We start from the raw sequence: 23,900 nt of genomic DNA, 5'->3' as shown, positions 1-23,900 counted from the left end.
TTACTTTGATCTAACTTAATTATTTGCTTCAGTTAAGATAACTCATTTGTTTGTTAAGTCAGTTTAAAAATAACACGCAGTTATCAGACAGTTATTTTACTTCATTCAAATTAATTCAATTAAGTAGGTGTAACGTTGGTCCTGCTGTTAGATCGGCACCGCAAAGGATTGTGGGATACCACTTGCTTTGCCTGTCTGGACGGATTTTGGTTTAAGTGTGGCTTTTTGACCAAATGTGTTTAGTTGTTTAGCTGTTTTACTGTGTTGTGCCATGTTTTGCTGAGTTGTTTAGTCCTACTGTGCTTATGTCTCTGCACCATGAGTAAGAGTGAATGAGAGGATGATGAGTTTCTATACCACCCCTACTGTTGTCAACTATAGTGATATTGATGGAAAAATCTTTATTGAAGTTGTGTGTAACGTGCATTCTTTTCCCGTCTTTTTTATTGTTATAAAAATGAGCATATCTGCCGGCTCAAACTTAGACATATGAGAGATCAAGAAATATAATTAATTAAGATGGAAAAAATATTAATTGAATTGGAGTAATGTGACATTTAGTTAGATAAATGCATAAATTTGAGTTGTATAAACAATTATTGAGTTTTACAGACGTACGAAATTATGTTGATTACATTTAACTCAATTATTTGTTACCAATAGAAGTAATTCGTTTAAGTTGGCAAAATTGGATAAGTTATATATATATGAGTCACAGGGAAAATGGAAATAAGATCAAAAACTTGTGCGTTTACTTTGTCTGTTCTTCTACTACAAGCAGAAACTCTTTCTTTTGATGATGCAGCCGTGTTACTTTTTTGATGGACGTGTAATCTTCATACGCCGTCATTAAAACCTCAGACTCCGTCTCACTGAAGTGTAGCGCTTTCTTTTTCTCCACGCGTTTCCATGGTGACTCCAGAAATCGGCGATCCATTGAGAATGTCTTTATGTACTTGACATGCACGTGCATTAACCCAGGGTTACCAAGTCGGGCGTAATTAAGCTAACTCATATCCGGTCTTTAGGAACCGACATACCCCGAGTAAGCAAGTTCAGGCGGATTTCAGCCAGAGTTCAGGCTTAAAGTCAGGGTACTTTAAACATGCTTCCTGGAATACCCCCCAGTGCTGCAGCTGCGTTGACACGGTGAGGGAGACTCTTCTTCCTCTTCATCTCTTTGCAGAAACTGAAGTAAGTTTGTTACTGGACGTTTGTCTTCACTAACTGTTTGTTTCTGAATGTTTGGAGAAGATCTTCTTCTTTCTCTGCAAACTCTCATCACTCTGCTGTTTCCAAAGCTTCATCATTGTTGGATTAACAAGATGGAGGACTTTTCTTCATCCAGTCAATAACTATCAGGTGATGCTTGTTTTGTTTGTCCATTTCTAACTCTAAACCTTCCTGTTCTCCTCCATCCTAGTCTGTACATTACATTTTTCTGCAGCTCATCGGTTCCTTCATTCCTTATCACCCAACCACCGGTTACGGGGGTCGTTTTGGTTCAGTTGTTCTTCTACAAGGACCACCTTGGACGACCATCTCCTGCGATGGGTCAGAGAGACGAGCCCCGCTCCCTTTTTCATGTCAAGATAAAAACCTGCTCAGATCCTGATCCTCTGACTGTGGAGCAGTAGGTATTAACTTGCAAGACAACAGGCAGGTGGAGGGTTTGATTCCAGGAAGGCTGGCTGTTTCCTTGTTAAATTATGATTTTTTTTTTTTTTTTTTTTTTTTTTTATAATTCTATGACTTTATTTTTGTAGAATCACAACTTTTTCTCACAAATGTATAACTTCATTCTTGTAATTATATAGTTTTATTTTTAGGGAAGCCTCATAATTCCCTGGTAGTATGTCATTTATTTAAACAGCTGTTTCCTGAGGCTCAAATCCCTGTACTTCTAGTTTGTTGTTTCTTTGTCAAAGTGAATGAATGGAAATGTTGCTGCTGCAGCTCCATGTCTCCACCTGGTGGAGGGAGAGCAGAAGTGCAGCAGCTGATGGCAGCTTCCTCTGCCTCCCACTGCTGTCTGACTGCATTCACCTGAACCTGAGAGGAAAACCAAGAGAAGAGCCAATCAGTGGAGGAGCAGCTGATCTGTTGGTGAAGGAGGATCAGAGCTGATGATGAGGAGGGTTTCCTCTGCAGGTGAAGGAGGAAGGTGTGTGTGAGCTGATGTGGATCCAGTGAATCCAGCACCATGGATCAGTGGGAGGAACCACAGGAGGGAGCCACTCCCTCTGAAAGCAGAGGTGGTAACCATGACAACCAGAGCAAAGCTCAGAGGTGAGATGAACATCTCCAACTGTCCATGATCTTCTCCATGTCAGAGCTCAGGACTCACACCAACAACCTTCATTCTTCACAGGAACCAACAGAGACCTGGACCTGGACCTGGATCTGGATCTGGATCCAGCTGTGGGTCCAAAAGGATTGAGAGACCAGAGGATTATTTAAATAGATTAATAAAAATTCGTTCAAGAGTGAAACAGTAAGTGTTTATTAAATGTATTATTATTATTTATTATTTATTAAATACATGTTACTGATGTAATGGATGGATAATAATTGATCGATTGGATTTTTTTTCCCCACAGTGACAATACCTGCATGCAGTGTCACACAGTTGTCAGAAGGGGGCGTTTTAACAGATTGTTTTCACTGCAGATCAGTCTGTTTATGATCTGAGTTCAATAGTTAAACATGGAAGATAATCTGACTAACCTCCAGAACGGAAGAAATGAGTTTGTAATAAAACAATTGTTTGTCCATCAGGATTCAACAGAGAGCTGGTCATGGACTTGGATCTGAATCCAGTGAATCCTTCAGAAGTGACAGATCAAAGGATATACCTCCTAACTTCAAAGACATCCATTCAGCAGTGGAACAGTGAGTGTTTGTCAGAGTTTTTGGAGGCTGGATTCTAGTTCAGATGATCAACAGTTTTCAGATGAAGGACTTGAGGTCTGGTTCAGTTCTGGATCTCTCTGATCAGACTCACTTGGAGCATCATGTGTGTGATGAGATCTTTTCAGTTGAGTCTTCTGAGAGTCTCTGAGAGACATCAGAGATGTTGGAGAAGAAAACATGTTGACTGCTGACTCTGACTGACAGCAGCTCCAGTCTAATGAGAAGAATCACTGCAGACTCCTAGGATTCAGATTTTCATGCTTTCCAAACATCACATTGTTCTAGTTTGACTTTCTGCTCTCAGAATTTGTCCATTTCTACATGGAGAATTGGAATCAGCTTTTCTAGAAAAAAGTCTGGATTGACTGACAGAAAATGCTGAAAGCTGGAAACTGTTGATCCAAACATGTCATGTTATTCCAGACTAAACAGCTCAGTCTGTGTTCATGTCAAAGTCCATCAGCTGTTCATGAAGAAGCAGATCCTCCAACACTCTGATGGTTTGGTGTTTGCAGAGGTCAACAGGTCACACAGAGAGTCCAGTCTGCAGCCTCCAGCTGTGGCTCCATGAAGAGTGACCGGTCCAGAAGTCCTCCTCCAAACTTCAGAACTGAACCAGGACCTTCAGACTCACAGTAAGAAGCTGTTTCTAGTGAACAAAGCAGAGTTCAGCTCTCAGCAGGAACAACAATGTTCTCATCAAGAACATCAGCTGATCCATCCAGGAAGGTCAACCATCTGCTGTGAGCGCTTTAGGTCTAAGAGGAAAGAAAAGAGTTGGACAACTCTGGAGGACACAAAGCTCAGTCTGTGAGGATGAAACAAACAGCTGAACTTTTCTCTGAGCTCAGTCCAGACATGAGCTCCAAACACAGCTAACGCATCATTTAGACCTTCAGATGGACCAGATCTGCTCTGGTTTCACCTGGAAACACATTTGCTCACATTCAGCACAGTCTGGATCCCAATATCTGAGTCTGGAGATCAGAGAGGATCTGCTCCATGATCAGAGCTAGTCTGGAACTTCCCACTGACTGCTTTGATTGTTGTTCACTAACGTTTCTCCTTAGTGTCCACAGAGAGAAGAAGAGGAGCGGACCCCAGTCTACAGAAAGACCCAGAGCTGGTGAGTCAGAGCCTGATCATCTGCTGATGGATTCTTCTGGAAACATGTGGAACACTCATGAAGGAGCTTTTTCTCTGCTCTTTCAGCAGATGTTGGTCTGCAGGAGATGTTTGGAGAACATCAGATCAGTCTGAGGAGCAGAAGTGAACATGTGGCTGAAGGAACTGAAGAAGCAGGAAGAGAAACGCTCCTCAACAGGGTCTACACTGAGCTCTACATCACAGAGGGACTGAGACCAGAGGCTCACACCCAACATGAGGTGATGCAGCTGGAGACCACCACCAAGACCAACCAGCTCCATGACACTGCAATCAAGAACCCAGACATCTTCAAAGTCCTCCCTGACCAACACAGATCCATCAGAGTGGTTCTGACCAGCGGAGTTGCTGGAGCTGGAAAAAGCTTCTCAGTGCAGAAGTTCACTCTGGACTGGGCCGAGGGCTTGGAGAACCAAGACATCAGTGCTGTGGTTCCTCTGTCATTCAGGGAGATGAACTTGATCAGAGATGAGCAGCACAGTCTTCTCACTCTGATCCAGCTGTTCCATCCAACACTCCAGAAGATCCCAGCAGAACAGCTGTCTGTCTGCAAACTTCTGTTCATCTTTGATGGTCTGGATGAAAGCAGACTTTCTCTGGACTTCAACAACAGTCCGCTGGTGTCTGATGTCACACACAAGTCCTCAGTCAACGTGCTGCTCACTAACCTCATCCAGGGACGACTGCTGCCCTCAGCTCTGGTCTGGATCACTTCCAGACCTGCAGCAGCCAATCAGATCCCTCCTTCATGTGTGGACAGACTGACAGAAGTCCGAGGCTTCAATGATGCTCAGAAGGAGGAGTACTTCAGGAGGAGGTTCCCAGATGGAGAGCTGTCCAGCAGAATCATCTCCCACATCAAGGGCTCCATGTCCCTCTACATCATGTGTGAAGTTCCAGTCTTCTGCTGGATCACTGCTGTGGTTCTGGAGAACCTGTTGACCACAAAGAAAAGAAGAAAGCTGCCGACCACCCTGACTGACATGTACTCCCACTTCCTGATGGTCCAGACAAAGAGGAAGAAGAACAAGTACCAGCAGGAACATCAGACAAGTCCACAAGAGCTGACAGAGACTGACAGGGGAGTTCTTCTGAAGCTGGGGAGGCTGGCATTTGAACATCTGGAGAAAGGAAACATCATGTTCTACCAAGAAGACCTGCAGCAGTGTGGTCTGGATGTCACAGAGGCCTCAGTGTACTCTGGAGTTTGTACTGAGATCTTCAGAAGAGAGTGTGAGATCTTTCAGAAACCGGTCTACAGCTTTGTTCATCTGAGCGTTCAGGAGTTTCTGGCTGCAGTCTACATGTTCCACTGTTACTCCAACAGGAAGGTAGAGGTCATTAAGGACTTCCTGGAGGACAGCATGGAGAACCCATCCCTGGATGAGTTTCTGAGTAGAGTCATGAAGAAATCCCTGCAGAGTCAAACTGGACACCTGGACCTGCTGGTTCGCTTCCTTCATGGTCTGTCTGTGGAGTCCAACCAGAGACTCTTAGGAGACCTGCTGGGTCAGAGAAAGAAGAATCCAGGAACCATCCAGAGACTCTTAGGAGGCCTGCTGGGTCAGAGAAAGAAGAATCCAGAAACCATCCAGAGAGCCATCAACAACCTGAAGGAGATCAACAGTGAAGGAGTCTCTCCTGACAGAAGCATCAACATCTATCACTGTCTGATGGAGATGAAGGACCTCTCAGTTCATCAGGAGATCCAAGAGTTCCTGAAGTCAGAGAACAAATCAAAGAAAAAACTCTCATTGATTCCCTGCTCAGCTCTGGCCTAGGTTCTGGAATGAGCCTGGATGAGCCTGGATGAGCTGGACCTGGATCAGTACAACACATTAGCTGATGGTAAATGGAGGCTGATCCCAGCTGTGAGGAACTGCAGAAAGTTCAAGTGAGTCCAGAGGTGATTGTGATGATAAATCAGATCAGTGTTCAGATTGATTTACAAAGAATGAAAGGTTTGAAAATGATTAGAAATTACAACATGAAAGAAGAAAATCAGTTTGTTTTTAACACTCATATGATCTTTTAGCTAAAGATCAAAAAAGGTCATATTTTTCCAAATGAAATCCAATCCAGAAGCTTCTGAAAGGTTTAAATCCAAAGCAGACAGTCCAGAATCAATGACTTCCTAAGTAACATAATCTGCATATATTTGGGATAGCTGATCTTCATTTGCCATGTTGATTTCTAAAAGTTATTTTTTACAAAATAATTTAAGCAATTCATGTTTATCATGTGCTTTATTGATACTTCAAGATTCTTAATTCTGTCTGATAAAAGTTAGGAACCGGATATTGATGAATCATGTAATAAAACGGTTACGGTAGAACAGGGGTAGGATTATATAAATTTGCTTCCTTCCACTCCCTTTCAAGCAATATTTAATAATATGTCTAATTATCCTAAGTTTGATTAGTTATTGTATGAATGTATAACTGATGATTGTATTGTTTTTGTGTATTATTCCTATTTGATTGCATGAAATAAACCATTTCAAATCAAATCAATCAAATCAGTTCCATTGCAAGGATTCATGTTTTAGATGTCTTTCTTCTATTTTTCTGGGTTCTTATTTTTCTGATGCTTCTAGAAAAATCCCAGACTGTGTGTAAAATTTTGCCTGAAATCTTCTAGATCAATCCAGGCTTTTGGAATCTGAAAACTCAGTATCTGTTGTGAATAAAGTTTTATTGTGAAGGTCCTTATTGATCAGACCAAAATAGCAGTTAGGACTCCAGAATGAAGCCTAGCATAACAGCTAACTAGTAAACCTGCACATGTTCTTGTTCTTCTATTCTGAAGATCTGGAATCCAGTGAAGAAAGTCCAGACGTGCTTTGATTCACCTGCATGGATTCAGCAAGTGCCCTTGAAACGACTGTGGCTGTTTTGTCATAGTGTAGCTCTAGAACCACGAGAACCATGATGTTCCTGATCAAAGTTAGCTAGTGAAGGAATTTATATTTTTTGGTAATTTCATTAGGGTTGTCAGTCTTAAATTTTTATTACAGTGAAGATAAGTCATTTGCTGAAGTTTGTGCTTTAACATCCTTTCAACTCTGAAGTTGCTTCCTATAGTTGCATATGTGAGAGGTGTCAGGAATGCAGCTACAACCTCAACCCCCCTTCAGGAGAAAACAGTCTTTGATATTCTGAGGCCATTTGGTTGTAGGTCTGACTTGGATCATAAATCAATCATCTCTGAGACTGATTTCCATCCCTGGGAATCGCCACAGGCATCTGCTCCCATGTGATAGGGTTGGGCGATGTCCCTTAAATTGGCCGTTGACGATGTTTGCTGTCAACCATCGGGATGGACGATGACATCGTCGGGGGGGGGGGTATTTTTACATTTTTCGTTCTTATATAACTGCTATTCGTTTTTTTGCTTTTTTCATTTTATTTCCCAACTAATGACTAATCCGCGATGATCCAATATAAACTGAGGGAAGTGACTTTAACAAAAAAAGTATCAAACAAAATAGAAAAGAAGTAGTCCGCTCCCGCACTTCACTAGTGAAGTGGACCGGCGGAGCGCGGACTTACAGCTTTGTGTTTGAGGGGAAGGGGAGGGGTGCTTTGTTACATGAGCGCTGTGTGTGGGAGATTTAAGACTGCGATCCGTCCCGCAGCTCTAGGGGTACAAGCAACCGAACTCAGAACCGGGTCTAAAAGTGTGTGTCTGAGCACAGCTCGGATCGTCAGCACACACAGCGGTTTGAGCTTCAAAGCAGAAATGTCGCTCAGTCCTTAGAAAACATTCAAACAATCACGTGGATTTGTGTTTCCAGTCGTGTCCCGACTAATAAAGGCTGATGTTATTCTTACATGTTTACGTGCAGCCAGCAAGCAGCACCACCCAAAGCTAATGTTGTTAGCCCGTGTTAGCATACTGCTAATCCTGGCTTCGTTCAGAAAAAGCACTGACCACACGGATTAAAATTCAAATGATGAGCGAACAGGTGTTTCATAATAACCGTAACATTATTAAAAGCACGTTTAGAAGATCATCTCGTATTTTACCGAGCTGACATGTCAATGTAAATAGCCGCTCGGCGCTGTTTAACATTGTTTTGTATTGAATTGTTACATTCAATAAAGTTTGGGAAAAAAAGCCGCTCGGCGGAATTTATATCCTTCCGGTTTTCAAACCCTACTGCGCATGTGCGAATGATTTATTCCGACGGAAAGTGTGACCTTAGTGAACGTTTTTATATTCTGAAAACATTTTTCTGGGCCCATGTACACGGTTGGATTCTAATCCGACCATTGATCCCATCAAGATATTTTGTACATGTAACCGCGGCTTATGGTGTCGACACGCAACGTGGGGGGGGGGGGGGGGGGGGGGGGCGTGGCATCACGATGGTGGTCTCTCCATCGGGATGTCAGTCACCCATCACGATGGACGATGAAATCGTCCATCGGCACAACCCTACCATGTGAAGAACAAAGCTCTAGGATCGACTTCCTGCGGTGACAGTTCCTGCCACCCATGGGGATTCCGTACCGTGTCCATCTGTGAGGTTCCCCCCAGAGACCAGATGCTGTGATGGGCTGAAGGAAGTAGGCGGGCTCCTCTGTCAGCCAATCTCTAGCGACCAGAGGCGGAGATTCGGCGGCCATCTTGCTCCCGGGGGAGGATGTTCTGACCACATGCTTAAAAGTCTGAACTCAAGGAATTTTTTGTGTCTCCAGACAAGCTGCATGTGAATTCGGAATGTAACCTCTTGCGTATTGCAGGCCTTGGTTTTGGACACCCAGATCGATCTGTTTTATTCTGTTTTATCATCTTTTACTTTTTAGAAATATTGTTAGGGAATAAATTTGTTAAACTTAATCTGGCCGAATCCCGTGGTTTTCTTCTTCTCGACCTTTTTGAACATGCAACAAGGAAAGTAATCTCAAAGCGAAAGATTATATTTTCCAACATTTATGGTGACCCTGACCGTGAAAGGTAGGGAAGAAACGCGGAATCGCAACGCGGATAAGAGGACCGATAGTGGTTTATGATGAGATTTCTGAGACTTTCGGCGAAAAGTCGGTGACGCTCCCCCCCACGTGCTTGACTTCCCTCGAGGCCTCACAAACAAAAGGTAAAGCAGGAACCTGTTCGTAAATTCTGCATATTGATTACGTTATTCTTTTAGTGAATAACTCAAATTTTGGGGAAGTGAAGTATGTGGACGGCATAGCGCACCTGTATAAGTTTTGTGGGTTCACCCTCCCTTGAACAGCGGATTGGACGGGAGCAAATTATATACTTTGGACAGCTGCAAATTGATACATATTGAATATAAGCAAATTATACAGGTCTTGCGTCCGTTCAGCCTGTGCACATTGAGCGGGAGCAAATTGGGAGCTTGTGATATTTGGAAATCAGCAAATTTAGTAGGTTTGCGTCTGTTTACCCTGGTACGAAATCCCGTACAAAAAACTGTGTTACTATAGGAACTAATTTGTGCGTTTTAGGATTTTCGGAAAAACCAGGAAGGCGGCGAACCTTCACAAATTATTTTTAATGCGTAGAGAAACCACAGAGGGATTCACAGTAAAAATGAAAGGTGCACTAGACAGAAGAAATGAGGAAACCGGTGAATTTTCTTTTGACGAAAGACCTAATGACGCTGACGACTTGACTTGACAACAGCGGTGAAAATGGCTTGACTGAGAATGAATGGAATGAAATGTATGCGATTTTGGAAAGAATGGAATGAAAAAGTGTTTGAAATCTGTGTGTTTTAACTGTATTTTCCACATTTCCCTGTGTATTGTCTGCTCTATGGACGCAGCCATCTTGCTCACAGTGTGTTTACGTCACATGGACCAATGACGGGACGTTTTAGTTGCTTCAAATGTGTCGACGATTCTGATTGGGTTTGACTGTACCACGTGGTAAGCGTGACGGAGTCCTAGCCAAAATGGCGACGTGTGGCTGTGATTGGCTTTGTTTGTACCATGTGGTCGGCGAGACGCGTCCCTGACGACCAAGTATGACGTAACGTGCTGAACTTTTTCACGATGAAAATTTGAAGAGTTTGGGATGTAATTTGCGGTAAAATCATGGTGGGGATCGTCGTTATCGAGCGTGGTAATGACCTCGGTTGTAAGACAGCGTTGAAAAACAAATTTCAGTGGGTTTTCGGTTCGCCGAAAAAGGTTTTTATGTTGCACAGCGCCTCCGATGGGAGCCTCTGCCGCAACGGCGACATCAACGTGCATGTTTGCAGGGTCTAATACATTTGGGGTAAAATAATTTTGTAATTATTTCGGTTTTCTTATTGTGAATACATGTCTCTAATTTGTTTGTATGTCCTAATAACCGCGATTAAGTTCAGCTTTGTTCGAAGAAGTATTATTGACATTTTTAATTTGTTTAATTTCGTTTTTCTGTTTGTTTTGATCGTGTGCACTGCTGTTTGAATGAGAAGCGAATGAGTGGCGGTTTTGTTTGTTTGAATCATAATCAATAGTATTTGAAAATTGTTATCAGAATGGGGAAAAGGACGAGGTAAAGGAAAGGGAAACATGGTTTTTGAGGATTTGGAAGGATGTTGCAATGTAGAGACAAGACATGTAAGGTGACAAGCAGGAGAAATTAAAAGGCATTGTAAGTAAAATGGAGGGTCTGTGGGCATGGAAAGGTGTGGTATGAAAGTGCAGGGTATGGTAGAACAGGACAAGAGGGAACATGAATGTTAAAACGCTAGTTATGAACGATTCATTTCAGTGAGATGGTTTATTTTTGTTTGTGTAAGGTACCTAATTTGTTGTGTTATGTCTTTTGCAAAAACGGTTAAAAGTTGTTGTCTTTGTATTGATTGTCAGTGTTTTAGAGTGTGAATTGTGTTTTTGGTTAATTAAGGAAAAGCTTAAATTGTGGGATTTTATTGCTTTTAGCACTTCTCCAAATTCTTTTTGTAGGGCAGCAAGTCCTTAATGGTAAGTAAGAACAATTTGTCTTTGTTTCTTGATTAAGAGTGAATGAAAAGCTGCCAGAATCCATGTAAGACAATATATTTTCCAAAGACTTTGCTCCAGGTCCGTCATTTCGGACAAAGAAAATTTTAGGGATTTTTTCCTTTGCTGGTTTTCATTACTGATCAACTGACGGTGTTGGAGACGGTGAAGACTGAACATGACTAATACATTTCTAAATCTCTTTCCAAGCAGAAGAGCAGCCCCCCCCCCCGAGATCTCATAAAACTTTAGGCAGAAAACCCCCCTCTGCTTTGTGGGTGAGTGACAAAAGACGCAGAAGTTTACCATCCTCCGCAGCTCTTTACCTTCACAGGAGGGAGCCGAGTCAGCAGTGACTGACCCCCAGAGCACATTTGAAGAAACAGGACAGGAGAGAGGGGGAGGTTGAGCAGCTGAAGAAAAACAATTCTTTACCCTGCTGAAATAATTCACACAGGATAAAAGGTGTTTTAAAAAAGAAAAGGAAACTAACATGAATTTTGACTTTTGATGCCCTCAGAGACAGCAGTAGTGACGTGTCATGCTCAGCCATTCGGAGGCCGAAACAGGAGGACGGGTGGAAAAATCCTGGGAGAAGCAGGCCACCCAGGGGACCCCAGCAGCAGTTGGAAATGGCATCTATGGCGCTCTGAACCCTGACAGCCCACAACGAGGTGCCCAACAGCAGAATGTACAGACCAAGAGGCAGAGGGTCTGGAGGAAAAATGAACAGTACCCATGACCACTCCAAGCCCTCCTCCACCGTGGCGAGGACCACAGGGCAAGTCGGACAACACCACTTGATGCAGGAGCCATTGTCTTTTTCAAGCTCAAAGGTAACCACTGATGAGTCTACTGGACCCTCTACCTGCTCTGACAAATGAACAAATGACTCCTCAAAACCTGCAAAAGACCATCCGACTGACTTTTGACCAGATGGTGGAACAGTCATGCGTGCATTCACCAAACACGCCTGTGAATCTGTTGGGATGGGACAGTCTTGTCAAAAAAGGAGACAGCAGACTGGATGCCATGCCGGACACCACAGCCGACCCCCACTGCAGACATGTAAAGGGCCCTGAAACACCAGGTGGTTTCGTTAATTTCAGGTTTGAAGCCTGGACTCCTGTGTTTGAAGCCTCCGAATGGTCTGACCTGTACACTCCATTATGACAGAGAGCATGATTAACAGTAAGAAGTATTTCAGCAGGTAGAAGACCACACATGGCATTTGAACTACACTGACATATATTAACCCTGAGGGCGAGCGGCTTATTGTGCATTCATACACTCACAAATGCAATGATACTAGCTGTCAGACACAGCTGTATCTCACATAGGATTAGACTAAGCAGGACATTAACAACACATTGGTTAAATTGTGTTTTTTCAGGTGTTCACTTTCCTCCCTCAATAAAAATGTACAGGTTAATTTTGCCGTTCAACAACTGAGCAGAGAGGAGACGGCTCATGAAGATGCAGAGGTGATGTTAAAAAGCTCTCTGATGCTTCATGGTCCACAGGTTCAGTTGATGTTGGTTCATTCTTCATCGTCCCCCCGGTGGTAATTCAGGTAACTGCAAAAGCACAGGTTTTTAGGTCTCAGTGCAGCTGAGTGACTGATGCAGATGAAGGGAGGAAGGAAACTCAGTCTGGGCTGTGGAACTATGGTGTCATTGAATATTCGCATTCTTCATGGTGTACTTTTTTGAAACCGGTTTTAAGAAACTGATGGATCGCGTGGCATATGATTTAAGCTAATGTTAATTTGAGTTGCATTATTATAAAACCTATCCGTCCCCGATCCATATTGCATGCTGTCACCTTTCACCCCACAAGGTGTGTTGTTTGCTGCTATTGACTTAGCACACGTTTTCTTTTGCATTCCATTAAATAAAAATAGCAGACAATTATTCGCATTATAGTACAGAGGGGTTCATAAAATCCTTCTGGCATTTTTAATCACTGTCAAGTCCCTCTGACGGAACATTATGCTTTAAGAGGTTTGTGTTTTGCTAATGTAGGTTGATGACATCTGCCTGCAATTAATGAAAGATCTTCTGTTGCAGTTGTATTATTTCTTCTTGTGACTTTGCCTTTTACAGGAGCGTGGACAGGACGCCTGTTCACCTTATCGGTGCACCAAACTGTTTATTGTTTTTATGTTCTTGCTTTACATTTAATTCGTTTTATGTCTTTGTCCTGGAGCTTAGCCCCAGGCCAAGAGAGGGAGGTAGACAAAAGAGGTCTTAATGATATAAAGAAGGACAATATTTTATTATTATCATTGTTGTGTAAATGCATTTGTCTAGAAAAAATGTTTAAATAGTAACACAGATTGACCATTTTTAAAATTTTAAAGCTTTGTGTGTCTGTTCATCTGATTTTCTCTCATCCACAGCAAGGATGAGTAGGTTCTACGACTGGGTCATTAGACAACAGCCCATAATAAACTTTTTTCTTTTTCTTGAATTTGTGTCTTCCCCACTTGTGTTCTTCATAAAACAGCACGAGGGGAAGCAGACCTTTGAGAAGAGAAATGTGGTGGACCTTTTCCATCATATTTTCTCTTACTGCGCATGCGTAAATTGATTCTTGTCTCATTGTCTTTTGTGTTTTATTGTTTTTTATTTTTTAATTTCTGGACCCTAACACTAACAAAAACTTAGACCCACAGCAGAATCATCTTGGCAGAACAGTACCACAGCAGTGGACACCCCAAGTCCTTTTGCAGCCGTTCTGTTGTATCAGATGTGTCACATCTCTAATAACAGGCTTATTGAGAAGTCCATAGGAGGCCAGGTCCAAGCTTGCCAGAGCTTGTGGGACATCCAGAAGGAGGACGCGAGTGTTCGAGGCCCGGAATGACCTTTTTTGGACTTTGTTGCATTTTATAAAATTGCTTACTGTTATGTTTGACAATTTTCTTTTTTCTTTTCATCGTCTGTGTGATTTTGTTCTGCTCTAACATTTCTCAATTCCCCCCCCTTAATTCCAGGTGTTCCTTTTCCTTACAGGAAGTGCTATTTTATTGTCTTTATCTTTTACTTTTTAGAATAATTTGAATTTTTATTTGTGCATTTTCTTTATTTACTATTTCATGTATTGTTCTTTGTAAATGCCAATGTGCCAAATATCTAATGAAGCATAAGTATCCTTAGGGATGGTCGCTGATGGGGCACAGGACCGTAGCGAGAATTTTCCCTGTCCAACTGAACGTTTCTTAAAGATGGTTAATGCAAGCTCTGACAGGTTTTCGCTCCTACACTTATGAACAAATCATTCACACCTTTGAAGGGCACATTGGTTCTGATAAAGATTGTGAGGGCGAGAGACCACAGCTGTTTTGATTGCATGATGTGATGATGTGTTTTTATTTTTTGTGTGACCTCACTTCGTGAGGTCAAGAGAGGGAAACTGAAGGAATTTATTTTTTGTGGTTCTCATTTCTCCTAGGTTTTTATCTTCATTTTATTTCATTGAAGGTTTTCTTTCTGGTTTACTGTGTGTGGGTTTCAGTCATTTCAATTAAAAGGGACTTCCTGATAATTGCATATGTAAAGAGGTTTCAGGAATGCAGCTCCAACCTCCAACCCCCTTCAGGAGAAAACAGTCTTTGATCTTCTAAGACCATCTGGAAGCCTTAACTGTAGATCTGACATGGACCAGAATTAAATTGTCTCCAGGATTCAATTCAATTCATGGGAACCCCCTGAAGGTGTCAACTCACATGAAAAGGACAAAGAGTTGGGACTGATTGCCTGCGGAGAAGGATCCGGGCGACGGTGCTGGACCCCCATGGGGACACTGTTGGTGGTCGGACAGTGGTCCGTCTTTGAAATAACCCCCCTGGACGTTTGAAGCAGGAAGCCAGGACCAAATGCTGTAACTCCTAACATGGGCTGAAGGAAGTAGGCGGGCTCCCCTGCCAGCCAATCTCTAGCGACCAGAGGCGGAGATTCGGCGGCCATCTTGCTCCCGGGGGAGGATGTTCTGCCCACATGCTTAAAAGTCTGAACTCAAGGAATTTTCCTGTGTCTCCAGACAAGCTGCATGTGAATTCGAAATGTAACCTCTTGCGTATTGCAGGCCTTGATTTTGGACACCCAGATCGATCTGTTTTTATTTTACTCTGTTTTTACTATGTTTTTAGAAATATTGTTAGGGAATAAATTTGTTAATCTTTAATCCGGCCGAATCCCGTGGTTTTCTTCTTCTCGACTTTATTGAACATGCAACAAAGGAAAGTAATCTCAAAGCGACAGATTATATTTTTCAACAATGTCAACTGGGAGAGAATCAACATGAGATTTCCAAGAGTTTCTGCAGGAACTCATCACAAAGTCAGGAGCTGCAAGGCCTGATGGGAGATCTGGGATCCTATTGTGACATGAAGGAAACTCCTTCAAACAGGAAAGATTTCATCTGACACGATCACTTTGATGTTAACATGAAGATGGATCCCAGTGATTCAGATGAGAAACATCCCATAATACTGTTCTAGATGGTTCTAGATGGTTCTAGAGTGGTGTGGAGATTTCTAGTCTTTTCTGCGGTGAGAAGGTTAGGGTTAGAAAATAGAGATTTTCTCTCATGACCTCAATATTCATGTGAATTTATAAACTTTAACCCATAATTCAGACAAATGGACCCAGTAATTCCAGAATAATCCTCACACATACAGCAAATAAAATTTTACTCAAATTGAATAAAATTTTACTCTAAAAAAGACAGTATTTGTTCCCAGTCTAAATAGTCAAATTTACTCTCCTAACAGAGTTAAAATTATAGAGTTTAGATCCAGATTCCAGCTCAGACCAGGAAAATAAAGACGTTCATGGATCTATTTGTCTGCAGGAGGATCAGAATGGAGCAGAGCAGAGAGACTGTGTTCTGCAGAGTTTAGTTTTGAATCTACAAGCTTTTATAAACTGTTTCTGTTTATCAGGACAGGATTTTCTTTGTTTTTTGACACAAGAACGATTTTATAACAAGATAAAAAATATGAATGAAAAACATTTATTTAATGTTTCTTATTGCCTTGGGTAAACATTACATGAAAACAAGGTTTTAAAAATATATGTCTTCAACCATTTGGCTGAGCAGGAAGTTCACTGATATGTGATATTATTTCAAATGTAGTATTGTTCCCTGTCAAAACACAAAAGAAAACTTTTATTTGGAGTCTTGATAACAAAATGGAGCAGAAGATAAAAGTGGAGATGAGAAGTTTTTGCCTCCTTTCTCTGCCTGTGATGTGATGAAGGCTTCAGTTTCTGTCTCTGCTGCATCGACTGTGGGAGCAGAAGTTCATCAAACCTGTCTTCTCTGTTTCCTTAAAATCCCTCAAGTTTTCTTTTTAGAGCTCATATTTGCACAAATATACATAGATGATGACAGTTTTTCAAAAGTGACTCAACAATTTCCATAAAGTCCCAACGAAAACCTGAAATCACCACATTCTGACCTCAGTCCAAAGTGAAAAAAAGTCCTGTTCTTCTTTCTACACTCAGTACCTTTTTAATGTAGAGACAGGAGAACATTAGGAAATTAATTTGATTCATACTTTTTGATTTAAATAAAACAAATTACACAGAAAAGATCTGCAAATACTGGAAAGAGAGGAGAGGAACCTGAGGTAAACCTGCAGGATGGAAACATTTCTGTCAGCATCTTAACAGCAGCAGCTTTGATTGGTTTAGATCATAATGGTTTGTCTTAATAAACATAAAATTCAGTTTTCTTCATTGTCTGAGGATATGGAGCAGCAGATCTGAGGTGAAGCAAGATGGACAAGAGAAGTGCTGGAGTACAGAACATCCACAAGGAAATTCAACTAAAATATTTAAAATAATCCTTGATTTAACCATCAAAGATGTTTGACCTCCATCCTGACACATTTATGATCTCCAGCTGCAGAAAAACGTGTCAGATTTCTGTGTCAATTCCTGAAGCGGAGAAATTACTGATTAATGAAGAGAGAAAAAACGAAAAACATGAAATAAAAGAGAATGATAAATCTACACAAAGACTGAAAAGGATCCCAGTGCATCATGGGATATCCCCTTTATCAATTGTTGTGACAGAACCTCATTCCTGTCAGTCTGAGTGTGGAGCTGCTTTCTGGAGGATGTTTTCTCTCATCTGCTCCCTTGTTTTCCACAGACTGAACTGATGACATTAGATGAGGAATGTGTCTTCCTCTCAGTCTGTTTGCTGGTTTTTCTGGGGGGTATTCCAGGAAGCATGTTTAAACTAGCCTGACTTTAAGCCTGAACTCTGGCTGAAATCCGCCTGAACTTGCTTACTCTGGGTATGTCTGTTCCAAAAGACCGGGTATGAGTTGGCGTAATTACTCTCGACTTGGTAACCCTGGGTTAACGCACGTGCACGGAAGGTACATAAAGACATTCTCAATAGATCGCCGATTTCCGGAGTCACCATGGAAACGCGTGGAGAACCAAAGAGAGCGCAATACTTTAGTGAGACGGAGTCTGAGATTTTAATGACGGCGTATGAAGATTATACCAAGGTTATTATAGTTAACGAAAACGAACGAAAAAACTAAAACTAGAACTGAAAAAACATTTTCGTTAACTGAAATAAAAATAAAAACGAGACTTTTTAAAAAAACGAAAACTAACTAAAACTGTTTGTTGTGTGTATAAAACTAACTGAAACTAAATAATATTAACCCCAAAAAATACTTCGTTTTCGTCTTTGTTAATACATAAGTCTTTTGGATTGAAATAAAGTCTATTTACTTCACCCTGCTAGTTTTACTGTGTATCTGAACTAGAGGGCTGCATTGGGATTGGGTCCCGCCGGGTCCCGCGGGACCCAACCCAAATCTCGCGAGATTGGGCGGTTTGAATTGTGCTGCGGGCGGGAGCGGGCGGCAGAAAAAAACCCCACGGGATCAGTGTTGCCATGAATATCTCATGAATATATATTAGCGGACTACGTTAGGCTGAGCGGCTGTTGGATTCTTATGTACTGAAGCTCCGTGAAGGCACCAGGTAGAGACACACAATGGCCTCTGTCATCTAACCTGTTGTTGGGGGTGCGCAACGCCCCGCCTCTTACTAAGAGCGTGCTTCAGGCCGTCTGTCTGCGCGCGCACACAAGCACACTTTTAACCGAACGGGATTTGTGAAAATATATTTAATAATTAAGTTGCAAATTACACAAAAGAGGAATGCATGAAAAGATGAGGCTGGAGGAGGGACATGAATCTCTTTAATAATATCAATACAAATACGTGTTTTTTTCCTGCGGGAGTGTAACGCATATGTTGAGGGAGCGGGCAGGATTGGTCAGAAATTCAGCGAGTGCGGGCAGGAGCGGGATGAAGAAAATAGTCCCGCGCAGGGCTTTATTGTGGTGCCTTTAACACCATCAGAGCGGGCTGGAGGAAGTGAGCAGCGTGAGCGCACGCGGAGGGGGCGTGTCTGCAGCTGTGAACGGCGACCAGAGTCTGTTATTGGTTGGAAAGTTTTTTCCGGAAAGACAATCAGTGGCGATCTCGTAGGGGACGTGAGCGCCCAAAAAAGAAAAAAAAATCCTTTTTACACCAGGGATCGGGAACCTGTGGCTCTTTTGATGGTCACATCTGGCTCACAGACAAATCTTTAATTATAACGTCTTTTTTTCATTAGACCAGTCCTTCTCGTGCGATGCGATGCCAGAGGGGGGTGCAGTAGAAGCGGTGCTTGGAGAGAGAAAAATCAGCACCAGCACCATCAGTTACTATTATCTATTACTTCACAGAGTTTGTACCAGCCAGAAACCTGTTAATTGCCGTTCCTGCAACTGCACGCTCCCATATCTGAGAAAGAGCGCGCAGTTGCAGGGTCGGAATGAGTGAGGAAGAAAAGGGAGGAAGGGTAGTGGCCGCATTGTCATAACTTAAAACACACAACATGTCACTCACTGCAGCGTCAGTGTGTGTTTGGCTCCATGTCTGCATGTGAGCAATCTTTCTCACGTCTAAAGAACATTCAGAACAACCTCGTTTAACGGATGAAAGTCTCAATGCGTGAAGCTGAAACTCACCACGTATCAACCAGACTAAACCATCAGCAAAACCACCACGCAGCACCAGAAGTCCCATTAATGCTGTAACCAACTTCTTGGATCTTTTATTTTGGGAAAGGTGTGTCCCTCCCGAGTTACCCTAGAGACCAGGGGGCGTGGCAAGTGCAGAGAGTATTGTGGATTTTGAGTTGAAGAAGAAGAATAAAGGAGTGGTGAGCAGATTCACTAAATGGCAGACTGATTGTCCCGAGTCGTTTGTGGAGTGGCTGATTATTGAACCTTCCCCATCGCTCGGTTACAATGATAAGAAATACTCATCATTTATTAGCAACAGCATAACAATGTAAATTAAAAAGAATTCACAGACTTATTGTACTTTAAAAGTGTTGAAACTACATCAAATGCACACATTCACCTGTATATTTAGTTTTAAACATATTGTAGCAGACTGAGTTTAACTCTGTGGCTGTTGAGTCGCAATATAAGTTCCAGAGTTCATTGAATGCATCATGCAGAGATCTGATTGGCCCTCAGTTCTGTCGCTCAGCCTGTCGTTGGGGAGTTTGGACCAATGGGGTTCAGCTATGGGCCGAATAAGGGAAATGGGAGGGCTGATGCGGCAGTGAGGGAATATAAAGTTGGGAGAAGAGCTCTCGTCTCGTCTCGGCGGGAGAGATTCAGGAGTTGCTAAATTAATTGTACGGCGTTTGTTACGGTCTGCAGTAACCAGAATAAAGAACCTTAAAAGAGGTTAAGTCTCCGTGCCTCAGTGTGGGAAAGGGACGCTACATTATTGTATGGCTCTTTCAAAATTACATTTAAAAATATGTGGCGTTTATGGCTCTCTCGGCCAAAAAGGTTCCCGACCCCTGCCCTAGATTAAGACCACCCATTTCCGCTTAAAAAAATTAATTAAATTTGCGTCAGGACGCCCCTACTATCCTGTCACCTTGCTGCTATGATGACCGTATAAATATATAGAACATGCTGGAGGGGGCAGGGGTTGCATGCGGGGGAAAACAACGAACAAGTAGAGAGGTGGGGGCGGGGCTTAGACTCACCGCTTATGATTCCATCTAACAGCTGCTCCCTGTTAAAAAATAGTTCTCATCCATACAATTAATATAATGTATTGGGTTTAATGGATTTAAAGAAAAACAACTAAATAGAAAAGAGTCTGCATCAAAGTGAATTTGTCCTGACAGCATTTGGGATCAATACAAGTATTGCCAAATGAACTATAGTGATATATCCGCAAAACCATTTTTTGATTTATTGATTTATTTCAAGCATTGTAGTAAAGAATTTACACATATTTATCAAACTCATTACAGAAATGATGAAATGCATAGATTAAAAAGACAGAAAACAAAACAAAAATGTCAATTAATTTACATTTGCTTTATTAAATACAGTGATCATTAACTGAGGTATAAGTAGAGTTTGATTAATTGCTTGAAAAGGAGTGGGAAGAAGCAAGTTTATATAATCCCACCCCTACTGAGTTCATTCATTTGATAGTTTTACAGTGTTTTAAATCCGGTTCCGATCAGATAGATTCTCTTCAAGTAACAAAATCCAGTGCCTAGAAATGATTGATGATCTTCAGAAAACTTTCATTCATGATTTCAGTAAACACTAACTGTAACCGTTATATAATAATCATTGATTATCATTAGAACACATGATAACATTAAACCATAAATTATTGCTATACATGACAGATCAAGTAAACAAAATCAAGAGTTTATTCGTTGTAATTCAAACCTTTCATTTTTTCTAACACATCTAGTCTTGTGGCTCTGTGCTTTCCTCTCAGTGGGAAACTGATCCAAATGGCTCTTTGAGAGGTTCAGGTTGCAGACCCCTGGTCTAAAACATTCACGTGTATTCCAGGTTTGTGTTGGAACAACATCATGTATAAAGTAAAGTGTTATGTTAAAAAAAAAACAATGTTGTTCCATAACGAGGAAATAAAACACTTTATGATCTTAATATGTTATTTATTTATTTTTTTCCCCTCAAAGTATCGATAAGAGTATTGTTAAAATACCGGATTGATAAGCAGTATCAATAGGAGTAGTAGTACCATCAAAACCTTAACGATACCCATCCCTAGTAACAACTCAGTTAAACAGTGCAGTTAAGAACCAAAATGCAGAGCATATCAAATGGCCTCCTCACCCCCGAGAAATAAAACAATGTTGTATTTGAATCATTTTTAGGCACAATTTATTGAGACACAGTATGATCTTTCAGCCTACCAATATTTTAATTCCTGTTTTAATATCAAGGAAAAAAATCACACATTAGAGGAAAAGAGGAGCTGCTGAACTAAAGTACTCGAGTACTGAGGAAGACTTTCAACCTCTGATTGATTCTGTAGAACATTTGGAACTAGAATGTAGAAAGTGCTTCAGTTCCATCAGCTGTCAGTCTGCAGCAGCTTCATCTGCTGCCTCCATCCTCTCTCTGTGAGTCTCTGCAGAGTTTTTATGCAGCTGCTAACAGCAGACTATGCTGGAAGAAGGTGGTGACAACAACTCAAAATCTAATTGGTTGAAAGACATGCATCAAAGACCTTCAGAGCCCATGGTGAAACCACTTACCCTGCCTGGCAACAAAGACATCTGAAATGCAATTGGTTAAATACTCTAGACTGTCTGGAAGCAGCATAACCATCATAAACTCACAAAAAAGGGAAAGGAGACAATTTAGAATGATTTAATGAGTATACATGGACAAAATATACTTAAAACATGATCAAGATATTTTTTAAATCATCAGAGAAGGGTTTGAACGGCCCTGACGGCCCACCACTGATATTTTTATATATTATGCACGCTCCGCTCTGCCCAGCAACAGCGTGTCTATGACGTAGGCATCATGTGAGGGACTCATTTCTCATAACCGGTCTAGAGGCGTGAAAATCTGCACTTTGAAGCTGAGCGGTACCTGTTAGGACTGTTGTGAAATATCTTGGTGTTCATATCACCAAAGACAGTAAAACAATGGAGGAAATGAACTTATGGAAAACTTTAGAAAAATGTAAAGCCAATCTAAACATGTAGTCACAGCGAGATATTTCTATTCTGGGCAGAGTGTTTCTAACTAAATTAGAATGTTTATCCAGATTCATTTATCCAGCATATTCACTCCCAATTCCTAAATCTGCAAGGAAAGCAATAAACCAGGCCAATTTCAACTTCATCTGGAAAAACAAAACCCATCACATAAAAAAGGAACAATAATTCAGGATTACAGTGCAGGTGGACTTAAAGTTTGGATGGTATGATTAAAATAAATTGGCTTAGGTCTTTTCTGCAAAATGGAAGAAATATTTGGTTTCATATTCCCTCAAACATCTTTTCTCATCTAGGGGGCATTGAGTTGCTTCTAAAATGTGACTTTGATTACAGAAAACTTCCTATTAAACTTTCTACTTATCATCAGCAGGTGTTACTGTACTGGAAACTCATATACAAACATAACTTTAGTCCACACAACACTCCCATATGGAACTGTCGGTACATTTTATGTAGAAACAAATAAATATTTTACAAAAATTGGATTGATAACGGCATTTGGTCATTACTACATATTATGAATGATAACGAAAACATTATATTATTTGAAACTTTTTACAGTAAGTTTAAATTAAATGATAGAAAACAATATAACAATGTGATCAAAGCAATCCCTCAGACTTTGATCCAAATGTCCTCCAGTTTGGTTCAAAATGTTTAAGTTCAGCTTCCATCTCTGTTGTTGGATGGTCGACCGGTTAATTCAAAACTTCCAAACTCATTTATACGATCTCTATTTGTTAGAGAACTGTTTCCAACATTTGACAAAAATCATTCTATGTCACAGCATTACACAAGAGACGAAATAAGCAAGTTAAGGTCTCAGTTTTTTAAATATCCAATTTTCCCAAAATACAAAGACATCTATTTTAAAATAATGAATGCAGTCTATCCATGCAAGGAACTGTTACACATACGTTTTGGTTTTCCAGAAAATAACTGCTCTTTTTGTGATATAAATATTGAAACACATTATCATTTGTTTTTTGAATGTCTATATGTTTACAGCTTTTGGGAGGATTTCTTTTTTTGGTGCTCCTCAGAGTTTCCCTTTCCTATCTCTATTCAATTTCAAAAGTATATTATATTATTTGGAGTAGTTTCTGGTGATAATCTGTTTGATTTGACATTCAATACATTATTAATATCTGGGAAATTTTTCATTCATAAGTGCAGATTCTTAAAAACTAAACCATTATTCAATACATTTCATAAAGAAATAAGTTCATATTTTAAATCTCTGAAATTAATGAAAGACAAAAATGAAATAAAACTGTATTTTCATTGAAGAATACATGCTGTATGAAAATCCCTAGTATTGTAAACTACAATTTTATTCTTTTATGTTTTTTTATTTGTTCTTGTTTTTTCTCTCTTCTTTATGTTGTTACTATGTGTATGCGTTTGTTTAAAGTTCAATAAAAAAAAACTTAAAAAAAAAGAATCTGAGCGGACATGAAGCCGGAGGTAAGTCACTTCAGTTAGACAAAGATGTATGAATATGGTTAAAAATTCATAATTTAATATTTTTCTTATAGAAATGGACATTTAATTTCTATTAACGTTATTTAAAAAAGTTACATTTAGTTATCTAGTTGTTTTCTACAACGGACCTTTAACCCTGATTAATTAGAGATGTTCACTCATGCATCTTACATACAGTACCCTTACTCAGACACCAGGGGGAGACACCCTTTTTGAGAGACGCTTTCTAAAGCGTCAAGGAAGGAGGAGG

At 40.8% G+C, this 23,900-nt stretch overlaps 1 protein-coding gene across 1 annotated transcript in view; it reads left to right on the top strand.

Annotated features, from left to right (window-relative positions):
• Positions 1 to 1,023: 1,023 nt before the first annotated feature.
• The window catches only part of LOC144986688 (NLR family CARD domain-containing protein 3-like), a 520,304-nt gene continuing 497,427 nt past the window's right edge, over positions 1,024 to 23,900 (top strand). The window contains exons 1-6 of the mRNA XM_078934468.1: positions 1,024 to 1,194; positions 1,302 to 1,633; positions 2,152 to 2,289; positions 2,372 to 2,494; positions 2,779 to 2,892; positions 3,429 to 3,548. Of these exons, the coding sequence (XP_078790594.1) occupies positions 2,204 to 2,289; positions 2,372 to 2,494; positions 2,779 to 2,892; positions 3,429 to 3,548 (443 nt within the window). The 5' untranslated portion in view covers positions 1,024 to 1,194; positions 1,302 to 1,633; positions 2,152 to 2,203. The remainder of the gene's footprint in view (positions 1,195 to 1,301; positions 1,634 to 2,151; positions 2,290 to 2,371; positions 2,495 to 2,778; positions 2,893 to 3,428; positions 3,549 to 23,900) is intronic.

This window comes from Oryzias latipes, chromosome 2, assembly GCF_053564925.1.
Source record: "Oryzias latipes strain Hd-rR chromosome 2, Olatipes_Hd-rR_3.1".
Classification (NCBI taxonomy): Eukaryota; Metazoa; Chordata; class Actinopteri; order Beloniformes; family Adrianichthyidae; genus Oryzias; species Oryzias latipes.
The sequence above is the reverse complement of the archived record's forward strand: the minus strand, read 5'-3'. Positions and strand labels throughout refer to the sequence as shown.